This window comes from Pieris napi, chromosome 16, assembly GCF_905475465.1.
Source record: "Pieris napi chromosome 16, ilPieNapi1.2, whole genome shotgun sequence".
In the NCBI taxonomy this organism is placed as follows: domain Eukaryota; kingdom Metazoa; phylum Arthropoda; class Insecta; order Lepidoptera; family Pieridae; genus Pieris; species Pieris napi.
Window position 1 is genome coordinate 9,121,001 of NC_062249.1, and position 14,740 is coordinate 9,135,740.

Sequence of the window (14,740 nt, forward strand, 5' to 3'; positions counted from 1 at the left end):
ATGCACACATAAATGTATTGCTGGGATTTGAACGCATGGTATGGTTGGGACTCGCACACTACCCACTAGACTACGCTTGTGATTGGCCAGCAGCGCCTTTAGTTTTATCACAGACTGACCAATCACGATCAAGAAAATCCAAGATATCAATTTTAATAGTATCTTAGTCTGATTCGATAAGTAAGAATGTTATAATGTAGTTTATAGATTAGTAAAGAAAATAAAATGTCGCAATATTATTTCAGAATACATAAATATAAGCATGATTCTGACTCAGTATTTCTTGTCAAAGTTTTAGTTAAGGAGAATATTTAATCTTCGTTAAATTATATATATTATGTTGTCTTAGGTTCTGTTTCAAAATACGAGTCGTAATTACGTAATGTAGATTTTTTATAAAGAACGCATGTGACACATTTTCCTTGTCATACGGTTGGAAAAACGACTCCTCTCGACATCCTATTAAATGTAATAGTCAAATTAAGATACAGTTGAGAATAAATAAAAATAATTTGGTGAAGGCAAATAATAAAAAAGTTTTGTCAGAAGTGGGATTCGAACCCACGCCCTCAGAGAGGACCAGAACAGCTCAACCTGTTTGACAGGTAAGATTACTCTTGAGTCTGGCGCCTTAGACCGCTCGGCCATCCTGACTTTTCTGTTGTGGTTCAAATTATCAAACACAATATTTACCTTTCAAGTATTTAAATTTAGAATTACTATTTATCGCCGATTTTATTCGAAATTGAAAATATGTATATTTTTCTTTTAAATAAATAATTAGCGTTGACTGATTCATAACCTTGTACATGGTTCTGTGTTTCTTATTTTGTAGCGGCTAAAAGATGCGTAAATGATTTTCTCTAATATTAGATATTATACAGTAATGGTTTAGTGTAGTATTTATATTGTAAGGTATGTTGGAGTTGGAGAAGAGATATACCCCTTCTTTAATTTAATAGAAACGTCTTTGTATCTTACTTTTTTATTGGCTAGGCCCTTAGATCTTACCATATCTTCCCCGCACCGTGTTCCCTCAAGTGCTGGATGTGACGTCCAGGTGTATCGCTCCCGTTGGCAATGCAGGTCCCTACAAATGTCTTCCAAGTTCTGAGATCCGGAATGACGACTGCCTCGACCGTATTTCAGCATACCTGAAAGGTGTTTAAATTTAACAATATCTCGTCAGAAATAATGACCACAGGATCGAATTCACCTCATGAGATTAATATTAATAAGTATAGTGTGTAATATGTTTCGTTTGGCTCACTCATGTTTTATCTTAATATTTATAATTCTACTGTTTTTGAATGAATTTTTTTTTGTATGCGTTTGGCTGGCGCACTAGATGGTTTAGATTCACACATCAGCTTGGCAGATAGCGCTACAGTCGGTAACTAGGTTAATAATCCGGGTAGGTAGGTATATATGTTAACGTAAAATTGTAAACACCGTTAGATTGTAATCTATCTCGCGAGATTATAAACTGTCGTAACCGAGCTTACTGCTTACAATTTAACGTATTATTATTCGGTAGATTGTACTACACTAACTTAGTTATCATTTAAACTTCTTTGGTCAATTACAGATTAATTTTACTTTCCAACAATTTCATATAACTACCGAATAATTATACGTTAAAATGTAAGCAGTTCGTTGAGGTTCACAATCTTTCGACAGTTTATAATCTCGCGAGATAGATTACAATCTAACGGTGTTTACAATTTTACGGTGACATATATATATCTTCTGAGCATGTGTTCGTAATTAAACTGCTAAAAGGCTAAACAGATTATGATAAAAAAAATTGTGCTTTCAAGTGGACTCGAGAATGATTTACATTATGTATTAGTTTTTTTTTGTATATAAGACGTGTTTACAGGACAACGTCTGTCGGATCCGCTAGTGTTAGTAGAGTAAACTAAACAAAAACTTATTCAAGAATGATCGATGTTAAACAAGACTTCAGAAAATCTCTAAAATTATTATATTACCTATAGTTTCATCGTCGTACACGAGTATTTAAAGAGATTGTGAACGCAATTGTTTATATGAATTCCTAAAAGTTTAAAAAAGCAAATTAATGAAAAATGTTTAGTTCTACAAAGAAACACTTAAAACGTAACATCAGCTGGCACTCGAACAAAACTGACGATGTTAAGGCCGATTTACATTATCTTAGTGTTTAGGAGAGTGCTTTAGTACAACTTGAAAGGCAAGTTCTTTAGTGTAGCGTTTACTAAAGCAAGTAGCGTTTACATGTTTCAACTTGTAAATCGGCCTTTATGCGCGCGACCTTGGCCTTCAACCGTTGACCGAATTAACCGAGTTCAAGGTTATTATGTCCTAAAAGAAATGAAGCATTTATAAAGGTCTGCCAACGGACCTTACTAATTCATACTTCAGAGAGGCTAGAGTCTAGCCGCTAGAATGTGTTTAAACTAAGGCATGCGATTTAAAGATTTATCAGAACTCATGATCATTTTTTTTCAATCTAATAGGTGATCCGCCTCCTGTGCCTGACACACGCCGTCCACTTTTTGGGTCACATGTCGGTTTCCTCATGATGTTTTCTTTCACCGCTCGAGCGAATGTTAAATGCGCATATAGAAAGAAAGTCCATGGGTGCACTGCCGGGGATCCAACCTATGACCTCAGGGATGAGAGTCACACGCTAAAGCACCTAGGCCATCACTGCTCAGTACACATAGGCTTGTCTTTGATAGACCATTATTATAGATATAATTTATATTTACATTGTTGGTCAGCGTCGAATCGTTCCCCTGGAAGTAGACCTTCAGCACTGTGGTCCAATTGTCCAGCCGAGTTGCCATGGTCTAGTAGACATCGCGATTGGGATGAGCTGCAAAATCCCAAATTAGAAATGTTATAGTCTTTCGATGCAACACATTTGCATTGAACAGTACACAAAACGTACACTAAGCTCTGGTTCAATTATTTGTGAAAAATTTGTTTGATTCAATGAAGCACGTAGAAATGTCTGCCTTAACAGACATTTGATAATTCATGTTTCTTAATGGGAAAGTAGGTTCCATACCTACCATACCGATATCATTCCTTTAAGCATTGAACAAGCCGGGTTCAATTCTCGAAGGAATGATATCGTGATAGCGTCTAGCGTATATATTTATATACGCTAGACGCATTGAATAACCAACTACATTAACTTTCTCCACATATGTATATTTATTTATACTTTATTACCTTATACAAAAAAAACATACGTAAAAAAAAAAGCAGGTTACATAAGTTATAAAGTAACTGCCTTATCGCTAAAAAGCGATTTCTTCCAGGCAACCCTAATGTGGAACAATAAAACAGAAACACCTGCAGAGGGTAAAGTACAAGAAGTGCATAAAGAATTAACAAAAAAACTCTAAATGACACGTAACTATAACTAAAGTAAAATAAAGTAGAATCTAAAGAAAAAATAATAATAATAATAAATAAAAATATGTATAAACAAAGATCTAAATGCCAATCAAATGCCTTGGATGGAGAAGTATGTTCTTTTTTAAACAATTGGATGCGTAGCGTATCCAGAGAAGATCCCCACCAGGAGTCGATTCCACGGTTCGGAAAAGAAAATGTCTAATAAAGCGGACCGTGGAAGACGTCCATTCCGCTATAAATTTGTCCATAAAAGTAATAAAATTGAAATTGTTAAAAGATTCATCGTATCTTTTACGATTTTTACCTATGGGAATCGTCGTTTGATTTAAAACTCGTTTGTGGAACCCCTAAAATAAATTTTCAAATACATATTTTGAATTAAAAAGTTAAAATTAGTTAAGTTTTAATTAACTAGCAATATAAAATAAATAAGTTAAGGAGCTACGATTATTTTGGTCTTTGCACAATATTAAGTGAAATTGCATAAATTTAAAATTCACATCACAAGAAGGCAATTTATTGCACTAATATATTTTCTGTGGTTGCGTCTTTAGAAAGTATGGTTTTTCTTTGGAATATCAATGATTTTGTTCGATGTTGAAATAACACGTAGAATGGAGAAAGAAAAGTAAGATCATTGTTTTAATAAGAACTAGCTGACCCCGCTAACTCGTTCCCATTAAAAAATATAGAATCATTGTGCTAGAAAGTTGATATTATTTTTACTATGAATAGAAACAAATAATCTTTTAAAAATGCATTTTTTAATATCGTAGTTTATAGTGGACCTATCGGATTGTTCTTGGCGATAAAACAGAAGACTACAAGATATGTGCACAGGGAGTGTAGTGGTATTTTATGTATTTTAAAATCTCAAATCTTATTTAAAGTTTACAAAGGGAATCTACATTTCTCTTCTATTAAATGTAGCTTTTAGAATATTTTGACGTGTTAGCAATAATAACATCTCTTCACAGAGATAATAATTAAACAGCCTATTTGTAAACAAACGAAATTATCTTGCTTCAAAGGTCATGGGACCGTAACCGATCAACGGTTCGATAGCATTTGTACATACAAATAAGTCATCAAATTCATCATAATAATAAGTTGTAAGTACTTACTCCAAAAATTTATCCAAATAATTTTTACTGCACTGTGACCAAGTTATTTTTCCGCTTCCTAATGTTGGGCTCATTATGTAAGCGCTTGGATCGCAACCATTATCAGCTAAGGGACCATCATGTCGCATTCCTAAACTGAAAGAATATATATTATAAGTACTATTTTACATTAAAATTTACTTCTTGTATCTCCATACAGTACTCCTAGTATCTTGGCTCGAGAAAGGAAAAGGATCGATGCCTTTGTGATGTGGTGCTGGCGGCGAATGCTCAGAATACCGTGGACTCCGAAGCGCACCAATACATCGATCCTGACCCAACTCCGTATACGGACTCGCCAGTCTACCATATGCCTTACAGCGAATTGTATCTTATTTCGGCCATACAATGCAGCGGCGATGAGAACTTGAAGAAACTGATCGTGGTTGGTAACACAGAAGGCAAAGATCACGTGACCAACAGATGGATTGATCAAGTGAAAGACTCATGGTCCTCAAAACTGTACATGCAATAAGAGACGCGCTGGACCGCTCAGACATGAGCTGCCGAAGAGAGACATTGAAATAACGCCCCAAAACCATCTATAACCATAGTTTAGATCACGAATATGAATAGAATCCAAATAGCTTAGAAATATCTTACTTATGTCCGATTTCGTGGGCGACAACATAAACGCTTTCAAAATGCCTTCCTTCGTTGACAGTACAACTACTGGTGACTGTGCACATACCAGCAACGGGAGCTAAACCTGAAATATTATTTAGACTTAATTCTGTTTAAATTTTTCTTTAGTTGCGATTGATAAATCCATAGACAATATAAAATATTATTTTGCAAGATCATAAATGCAACGTGCATTAGTAGGTCAGTTTGCTCATACTTTAATAAATTAATAGTTTCTGATTTTGGTATGAATTGGGTATCATTGCTTTTACGTTTTTAAACCTAAAATGTATCTAACACTTTACCCTAGTTTTTATTACAATTTCCTAAATCCACAGACACATTTATATGTCTGTTTTACTAATCAATTATATCTGTTTCTGTGCTTTAAGCTGAAATGTTTTGTCATCGAGAATTAATTGCAGAACCAAACCAAAAAGCAGAGCATGTTTGTTATACCTACCTTGTTAGTAAAGTTGCAGTTTAATAAAATAGATCGATTTCTACTGAAATGTTTGCATTTAAATGGATGTGTTTTGGTTACGATATAATGACATGAGTTTCGATACAGTCGATTAATCTTGCAAAACCGTTAAAAATCGTAATAATATGACAAATATGTATTGCACTTACCAACAACTTGACTGCTTACTTTCCCATTCTTATTGACGACATACAAGTCTAATCCAGTTAAAATCAGGGCGTGATCCCAATGCAATGGGTCATTATCTCCTGGTGGGTTCTCAAGTCTTTGCCACGTACAGAAGTTACTTAGAAACCTATCAATATCATGTGGTCGCTTCAAATTAGAAGGATCTTCATGAAGAATTTCAAGTCTCTTTAGAATAAAATTCACTGGTCTTCCTAAACTGGGATCATGGTAAATTAATTGTACTGCGTTTATCATAGCTAATACAAATCTAACTAACTCTCTCTCTGTTTCCTTTGGAAAATTAACAGTCATGTGTTTGTACAAATCTCTGTCAACAAAAACTGCTGTTTCCACAAAAATCGCTGGCAAAACAGCTCTTTTCTGCCTTCTTTCTTCTGTTTTAAGTTTATCAATAAACGCTCCTATAGTCTTATTTCTATGTATTAAATCTAACTTAAACTTATCTAGATTATTATAGTTGGTCTCAATGTTCCGTTTTCGTCGATGTTTCGACCAAGTTTTAGTAATTTCAGGGGAATCTTCAAATTGTTCTTTTATATAACGTCTCTCTATGCAATTGTCTTTAGTATTTGCATTTGTATCATCCATTTGGCGTTTAATAATAACGTGTGCTTTTGTATTTCCGTGGTGAAATCTTTCTGGCAGTGGGTGTATAGAATAATAACTGTCGTTAGATTTAATCAGTCCTCGCTGTAAGGTAACCATATAATTAATGATAAGATCGGTTACTTAAAGCACATATCGGCAGATTATATAATAAAGAAGCTGCGTACTTTATACCGTTAAGATACTAACGGTCATTATCAAAACCTATAGGATTTCATTTATTAAAAAATCAATCCTGTTGCATTAAATAGCCGGGTTGATGGTGAGATATTCTCAACGCGCTATTATTGGAAGAATTGCATGATATCTCAGATAACATCGATGAAAAAGATAAAATTAATTGTTAATCTATTAATATTGATGCCCTAATCGGTAGTTATAAATAATATAAATATTATATATTATACATAGTAAACGGGCAGGAGGCTCATCTGATGTTAAGTGACACCGACGCCCATGGACACTTAATGCCAGAGGACTTTTAGGAATTGGTACGCTCTTTTCTAAAAGGACCCTAAGTCGAATGGTTCGTAATTACATCAGTGGGCGGCTGCTTCAGCAGTGCAGCAGCAGTGGTGGTGCGCGGCAAAACTGCCTTAAAAAGCACTCATTTGTGGAAAAAATGTATTACGACCAAGGTTATACAGATAACCTGGTTTCTTTATAATTACTTACCACTCCATCACAAACAAACAACGCTGCACTTTCACTTTTATAATAGCAAGCATCTAACTCCTCATCTGTATGCTGGTCTAATATGACTTCAGTACCATTGGACCATCTTTTCATTAGCAGGAACTGCGGATCGAGAAAGCTGCTTTTTGGGCTAAGTTTCAGGTCTAAGTGTTGTTTTATCGTAATTAGATCTTGATTCTCATAGGACAAAGACCGTTTGCGACGTTTCTGGTGTCTTATGTGTGCAATCTCGAATTGGGGATCTGTAATGATATAATTGTTACTCTATTGCATAACATCTCGTTAAAACCTTTTAATTGTTTCCTTATCCTCGTTAGTAAATTCTCAATATACTTTTGCTAAAAACTAAATGATATAGGTAATGTATTAAACAGTTTAACTTGATTTATTGAACTGGTATATAGTTACTGTATTTTACTATGAAAGCATCCGCTGAGGCTTTTTGAAATTTCACCCCTACAGGTGTGTATGTAACGATATATTTTACTAAGTGTTCAAAGGATAACTTACGTTGATCACCTGCTCCAAACAAGAACACTTTTTCAGCTTCTGTGAGATAATTAAGTAACTCTTCATGACCCTGTAACAAATAAAAAACCTATATTTATTATTGTTTTAAAATCTTAAATAATTTTAAGTCTTAAACCTGATATCAACTAGGAAGCGATAAACGATTTCCTTAAAAACGTGGAAACCTCTGATTAACCTCGCATTTGAACAAATCGGCAAATAATGTATTGTTTTATCTTGCTAGAAAATAGCCTCGACATTTTTGACAATGGCAACTTTTCACACGGATCGTGGGCCTTAATTGATGTATTTTTCAAGTTATGAACAGAAGCGATAATTGAAGTGTATGAAAGTAAATTCGTACAACGGACAAATTTTTTAACAAATTAAGAACTTCTTAATGTAAAGTTTATGTTAAAATCATAAAAAAATATGAAATTAAAGTACATGTATCATCTTAATTCACGATATAATAGAAATATAACTTATTTTCAAAGGGTTATCTACGGAAAAACATCGTTATTCATCTACACAAAAATGCATTATTTCTTGATCCTTCCTTTGGGGGTATGGGACTTAGCCAAACTAATGTGATAAATAAATGAAGAACGTTAATCGTGAAATATTTCGTTTTATTAACAAAAAATATTTCTTGTTGTTAATAGTAATATCAACATTTATTACAGAAACGCAGAAGTTTGCGTCTTACCAAATTTTTACTGTTTATGGCGTGAAGAATTCCGTTTTAGATGTAACTGATTAACAGTTTTGTCTGCATAGTGATTCAAAGATTCATAACATATTTTTTAAAATATTCAGAAGGTAATTAAAATTTTGAATTACATTTTCGACCTCAAAGTAAAAGTTATTTTCACTTTTATTTGACCGTCGATTTGCCGAGTTTCTTTAGGTTTGCGGTTTTGTAACTAAATTAGTCTTTCGTGTTATTTAATATTAAATTATTAAATGTAATAAAAAGAGTTTTTATCTATTCTATGTATATTGGTAGATTATCATTAATTGGAAATGAAATACTACGCTGAACTCTGAAGCCAAGGTATAATAACTCCACTACATAAACAATAATTGAGCAGTGTTGGCCTAGTGGCTTCAGCGTGCGACCCTCATACCTAAGGTCGTAGGTTCGATCCCCGGGCGTGCACCAATGGACTTTCTTTCTATGTGCGCATTTAACATTTGCTCGAACGCTGAAGGAAAACATCGTGAGGAAACCGACATGTCTTAAACCCAAAAACTCGACGGCGTGTGTCGGCACAGGAGGCTGATCACCTACTTGCCTATTAAATATCAAAATGATCATGGAAGAGATTCAGAAATCTGAGGCCAAGACCTAAAGAGGTTGTAGCGCCACTGATTTATTATTTATTTTACATTAAAAAATTGTTTACCCAGTTGTTCTATACGGGTACTCCGTAAAAACTATTTTAATAAAATCAACACAATAATAATCCATAGGATGTAATATAAAATATTTCTTAATACTTATGAATAGTTTTTTGTAATTTCTTTCATAAGGGACTTATAAGTAACATACATAAAAGCTTCATAGCTTTATAATATATACAGTAAACCTCTGCATGTTAAGATAGTGTATGTAAAATAATTAAGACCAAAAGCCTTGAAATTTCCGTTTCTGTAACCGGCATAGATTTATCATGTGTACTTTCGTCTACTTTCTCCACAAAATCATCCAAATTACGCGGTTTTGTAGAATGACCTGAGACGCGAAAGCAAATAATTGTTTCGTTATAATTGCGTCAAAGTACGGTTGTTCAATAATTACCTCACTCGTAGCGTGAGAAACTGGATTAACTCTATTTTGATGGATTTTTATCGTGCTACGTAACTTTCGAAATGATACTTTTATTCAATAAGTAATTATGACATATATAAAATGTTGTATATATGATCATGAAACAGATACAGAAATCTGAGGTCCAGACCTAAAAAGGTTGTAGCGCCATTAATTTTTTTTATAAAATGTTGTGTACGTAAATTTTTTTTCCTACAATAAAGTTCACATAAAAGGGTGCGACTTTACATGATTTCAATCTAGCCCATTCAATAATTATGGCTAATTAGTTGACTTAATGTTCATTAACAGTCTTAGTGTTTTGTTTTACTATGTTACAGGAGGCAGACGGGCAGGAGGCTCACCTGATGTTAAGTGATACTCGTACCGCCGCCCATGGATCATCCGAGAAACGTACGTAAATATAATATTATTATATCTTAATGGGTTAAAGTAGTTTTATAGTTTAATGGCAGCTTGCCTAATGTTTAGTAATGACAACAATAGACCAAGCTATATATCGGTATATAATTAAAGCTAACATATAAATATGAAAGGACTGGTTGCACATTTTCAATGAAATTGAGCAGATTGTTATTATTTCTGTGACTAAATTGTTATTTGCAAGGCAAGTAAATATTATAACCGCCCGTTGCCTTATAACTTTTGTAACCTGCTTTTTTATTTTTTTTATGTGTACGTTTTTGAATAAGGTAATAAAGTATAAATAAATAAATATTAGTTGTTATTAAATCGCGAAATATTTTTACAGATATGTTTTGTTTTATATAAGCGCTTATGGTATAAAAGCACTTAATAGAATGCAACTGCAAGGAAATTTACTTATGTTCTAATATTATTGATGTATAAAATTTGTATTGCTATCAATATTTTCTCGAACAGTTGCCTGTGGGTTTTCAAACTTCTAAAATTTAAATATTGAAGAAGTGGGTATCCCAATACAAGGTTTTTATTGTTATCCATGAAACCTATTTGTGATTTGATTTAAACTTAATAATATGAAATATTTTTTAGAACGTGGAAATACCTTGGCACATTTTTGATTGTAGCAAATCGTTTCCACGTCTGCGCTAATGTCAATTATCTATCACGATTCTATTAGGTCATGAATTTGCTATATACTATTGTCATTTGCACTATAGTACGTATATATGTTATATAGGTTGTCTCAGTAAGAGTGCACTTTTTCATTTTTAAATAAAGACAAGTATTTTATGACAGAGTTCTGATATTTTTATTGTAAATTATGTATATTTGATTGTTAAGTTTTAATAAACGATTCTCTTGTCAGTGGTTACACCACTGAATGGCCGGCCCAAAAGCCCCAGTACAGTGGCTAATAATATTGTAAAGAAGACATGTTCCGATTAAGTATGGAATAAAATATCCGGCAAATGACCTCCACGGCTCTGATGACAGGCCATTACACTTTTCATTAAATTTTCCATGATTTTTGCACAGAGATGTGGCTGTATCTCACCGATGACGCGTTGGATTTCCGATTGGAGCTCAGGAATGGTTTCGGGTTTATTCGCATATAACTCGAGATCTCACAAAACCCCAAAGAAAAAATCGCACGGCGTTAAATTGCACGATCTTGGTGGCTAGTTGACATCAAAATTTCGTGAGATAATGTGTTCTGTTCATCGGAGAAAAAGACTTTTTTCGAAAAATTGGCATCGACTTCCCTTTGCTCCATTACTCATTGAGCAAATTGCCGGTGCTTTCCTTGGTCTGCTGGTTTGAGCTCCTGAGTTAACTGAATCTTGTACACACGAAGGTCTTTAGTCAAAATTTGCTGCGTCGAATTGATGTTTTCGGGTATTCGGCGACACTCTCGTTTACAGCAGCAATGTTTTCAAGGGATCGACCGGTACGTTGACGCAAAGGATTCTTATAATCCATAATTGACCCAGTTTCTTCAAATTTTTTGGCCACTCTTGACACATTAGGTGCACTTTCTCGGCTGAAAATTTGGTGAAGTTTGCGAGCGTTTTCAGCGTTACTTTTGTGATGAGTTTTCACAATTATAACGAGTTGTTCTTTCAAAAAGTGCTCCATTTTTAATAATCGGAACAAACAGAGGTGACACCTGTCAAATTTCAGAGTTGCCACTTGCAGGAAAACCAAAATATTACAATTTTAAAAAGTGCACTCTTACTGAGACACCCTATACTTATAAAGAGTGCTTCAGGGTTTCTGATAATAAAGAATTTAAAATTGGCTAATTGTTTCAATATTAATATTACAATAAATAAGAAACAAGACGGGACTAACAGCTGGCCTACTATCTACTTTAACTCTTGCGGGGGGTTTTTCAAGAACTTAGGTTCTTTGTACCTAGGGGATATGTGCGACGGCGAAGGCCAAGGATGGATGTGGCCAAGGGCCAGAACCAGTCTGTTGTACAGATCCCCGTTAACAAAGACGTTGCGCTTACTGAATGCTGTCCGACACTAACGACATCTTTATATGTTCGCAGAGTGAGTTCACAGTAGCGATATTGTGTATCTTATTTATATATATTTAACCCATCTCACCTACCTTGATCAAGCAAAAAAGCTGGGGTGGCTGCAGAGCACGTGGAAAATAAAAAGCTCAAATCTAAGTCATTCGTCGAACTTCTATTTTTATTATTACGTACTACAGGTTAAGAAAATTGTAAATTATGTATATTTGATTGTTAAGTTTTAATAAACGATTCTCTTGTCAGTGGTTACACCACTGAATGGCCGGCCCAAAAGCCCCAGTACAGTGGCTAAGGAACAAAGTCGTGTATGCGGTTTATGGAACTACACATTTTATAAAAAATTATCGTAAACCCATTACATTTTCTCCATTACTTAATGCCTGCCTGACCAGCAATCGTGGTTAGCGATTCCAAAGAAACATTCAAGCCAACACTAAGCTACTTGCGGCAGACTAGATTATAATGAAGTACTTCAAGTACAAGTACTTGGTATATTTAAGAACATTTTCATAATTTCAGTTATTGTTAACAATAGATTGTATTTCGGTGTTACATGAATGCGATCAGCTGAGCATAACGGACTTTCATTGATGTGCTATCTTTGCTCTACATTCTAGACTTCTAAATGACCTAATATCAGGAAATGCTCCATGAATAGGATGCAATCTCCTAAAACTCTGCCACCTTTAGGTATTTCATATTTATAGTGCGTATTGATTATATATTTTTAAAGGAATTTATAGATACAACAATAATAAAGTTATCGTAGAAATTATTAGGTACAATGTACATACTACACAAATCTATTTCAAAAAATTATTTTCCATTTACCGTTCAACTCTTGTGAGTTTTTGTGATAATTTAAATGTAAATTTCTTTGTTGTTTGTAAAATTAATTAACATACAAACAATTGTTATTAACCATTTTTTTGGATTATAAAGTATTAAAAATTTACAAGACATAATAAGACTTTACTAATTTGTTCTTATTAACCATATTATTCATAGAAAATAAATTAGTAAAATTTCACTATTTTAGCGTAACTATTCTATCTCTGTTCAACAATTCAAAAAACAATTGGAAGTAAGACGGCAATAACAATTTTTTAAAATAAACTGCAAGGATAGTCTAGATCAATCAGCCCAAAATGGTTATAACGCGTTTTATCTGATAAAGACTGGTTATAGTAGTTTTATGAAAATATAATTTCCGAATTCCGCTATCAAAAAAAAACTTCCAAAACTTACACGCAGTAAGATATGAATAATAATACAAATAATCCAAACAAAGCTTTTGTGTTTATGCGATATATTGTACAGTTATAATTTTATATAACAGAGGTATTTAATGTTATAAATATAGGATTTACGAATTAAAAATAAACTCTTGTGAAGATGTAACGCACAGGGTCGCAGTAAATTGATACTACATAACCGCGACTGTAATTTAGTGTGATTATTTTAAGCGCATCTTAGGAATATTCACATAAGATGCAGAAACGCTATCAAATGCATTTACTGCGCGATTTATATACTTTATAGTCTCAGGTCTAATTGCCAGGCATTTTTGGTAAGCCTAGATTTCATAGAGTTTGGCGATATTTTTTCTATCTATGTAATTAATACATGACAACATGGCGACGAATCCCTTTGTACCAATTATATTTGTCACAAAGTGAAGACTGAAAAAAAATGTGAAATGTCATTCAAAGTTGTTTTGAGCATAAAAGATGTAACATATTCTGTGTATAAATAAATAAATCAGTAGCGCTACCTTTTTAGGTCTGGGCCTCAGATTTCTTAATATGTTTCATTTAATCTTTCAATTTAATAGGCAAGTAGGTGATCAGCCTTCTGTGCCTGACACACGCGGTATAAATCAAAATACCATGTTACTATTTGACGAAGACCGAATCATGTTTCAATTATTATTCCTAGAAGAAATTAAGAGGTTTAAAAAAATCCTTTTCTAATATCCTTCGAACATGACAATTTTATAATTAAAACTCTTCTTGTTCATAAGTAAATCGTAATATCTCGAATAACTATTTAAATATTTATTTTATTAGAAAAACATTTTATTCACCACAGGTCCTTGACCGTAAGAACGCAATTGATGTAGTCGCACCTTTACAATAGCAAACATTGTTTGTAAACGTATCTTGGCAATCTTGATATTTTTTGCATTATGACCTTACGTTTTTAAGATTATCCTTTGTCTTTGAATGAGTTCCGCATATAGACTTTGTCTTAATATACAGAGATTCATTTGAAACTAAGTAATGAATTATATCACTATAACGTCCCTGGAAGCCGCGGAAAAGAAGTAAACATCAGTGTTGCTAACACTTGGTTTTAGTAGTAGGAGGTAGACTTCTGATACAAGCCGTGTCTAAGGCATGCCGGTTTCTTCAGCCTGTGTTAAATTCGCACATAAACAGAAAGTTCATTGGTGCATTGCTGGGGTTTCCTACAACCTACCTTTCCTACGAATTTATATACAAAATTAAGAATAAAGGCTACTTAAGCTTTTGAGAAATAGTGTGAAGTTATTATACAAATGCAATTTTAGTTCACGACACAAACTATGATATTGTTTGTACCAAACCCAATGATATTTGATCCTTTAAGTTTTTGATTTATGGTAACAGAAAAAGAGGTTAAAAATATTCCTTGAATTTTATACAAATTCATTCATAATGTCTCAGACCTGTTCCTTTAAGTTGACGCTTAGCAACGAGGCTCTGAGA

The 14,740-nt window shown here is 33.5% G+C and overlaps 1 protein-coding gene and 1 non-coding gene across 3 annotated transcripts in view; both read right to left on the reverse strand.

The window, feature by feature from the left end:
• The window catches only part of LOC125057339 (A disintegrin and metalloproteinase with thrombospondin motifs adt-1-like), a 40,528-nt gene that overhangs the window by 10,186 nt on the left and 15,602 nt on the right, over nt 1-14,740 (reverse strand). For both annotated transcript variants that reach the window (XM_047660985.1, XM_047660986.1), the window contains exons 2-8: nt 7,687-7,756; nt 7,156-7,418; nt 5,835-6,564; nt 5,181-5,286; nt 4,539-4,673; nt 2,757-2,863; nt 1,012-1,154 (exon numbers count right to left, since the gene is read on the reverse strand). In XM_047660985.1, the coding sequence (XP_047516941.1) occupies nt 1,012-1,154; nt 2,757-2,863; nt 4,539-4,673; nt 5,181-5,286; nt 5,835-6,564; nt 7,156-7,418; nt 7,687-7,756 (1,554 nt within the window). The remainder of the gene's footprint in view (nt 1-1,011; nt 1,155-2,756; nt 2,864-4,538; nt 4,674-5,180; nt 5,287-5,834; nt 6,565-7,155; nt 7,419-7,686; nt 7,757-14,740) is intronic.
• Trnal-caa lies at nt 541-654 on the reverse strand. Its single transcript has 2 exons — nt 617-654; nt 541-585 (listed from the first exon to the last, which is right to left on the reverse strand). It is a non-coding gene; the product is annotated as a tRNA-Leu (tRNA).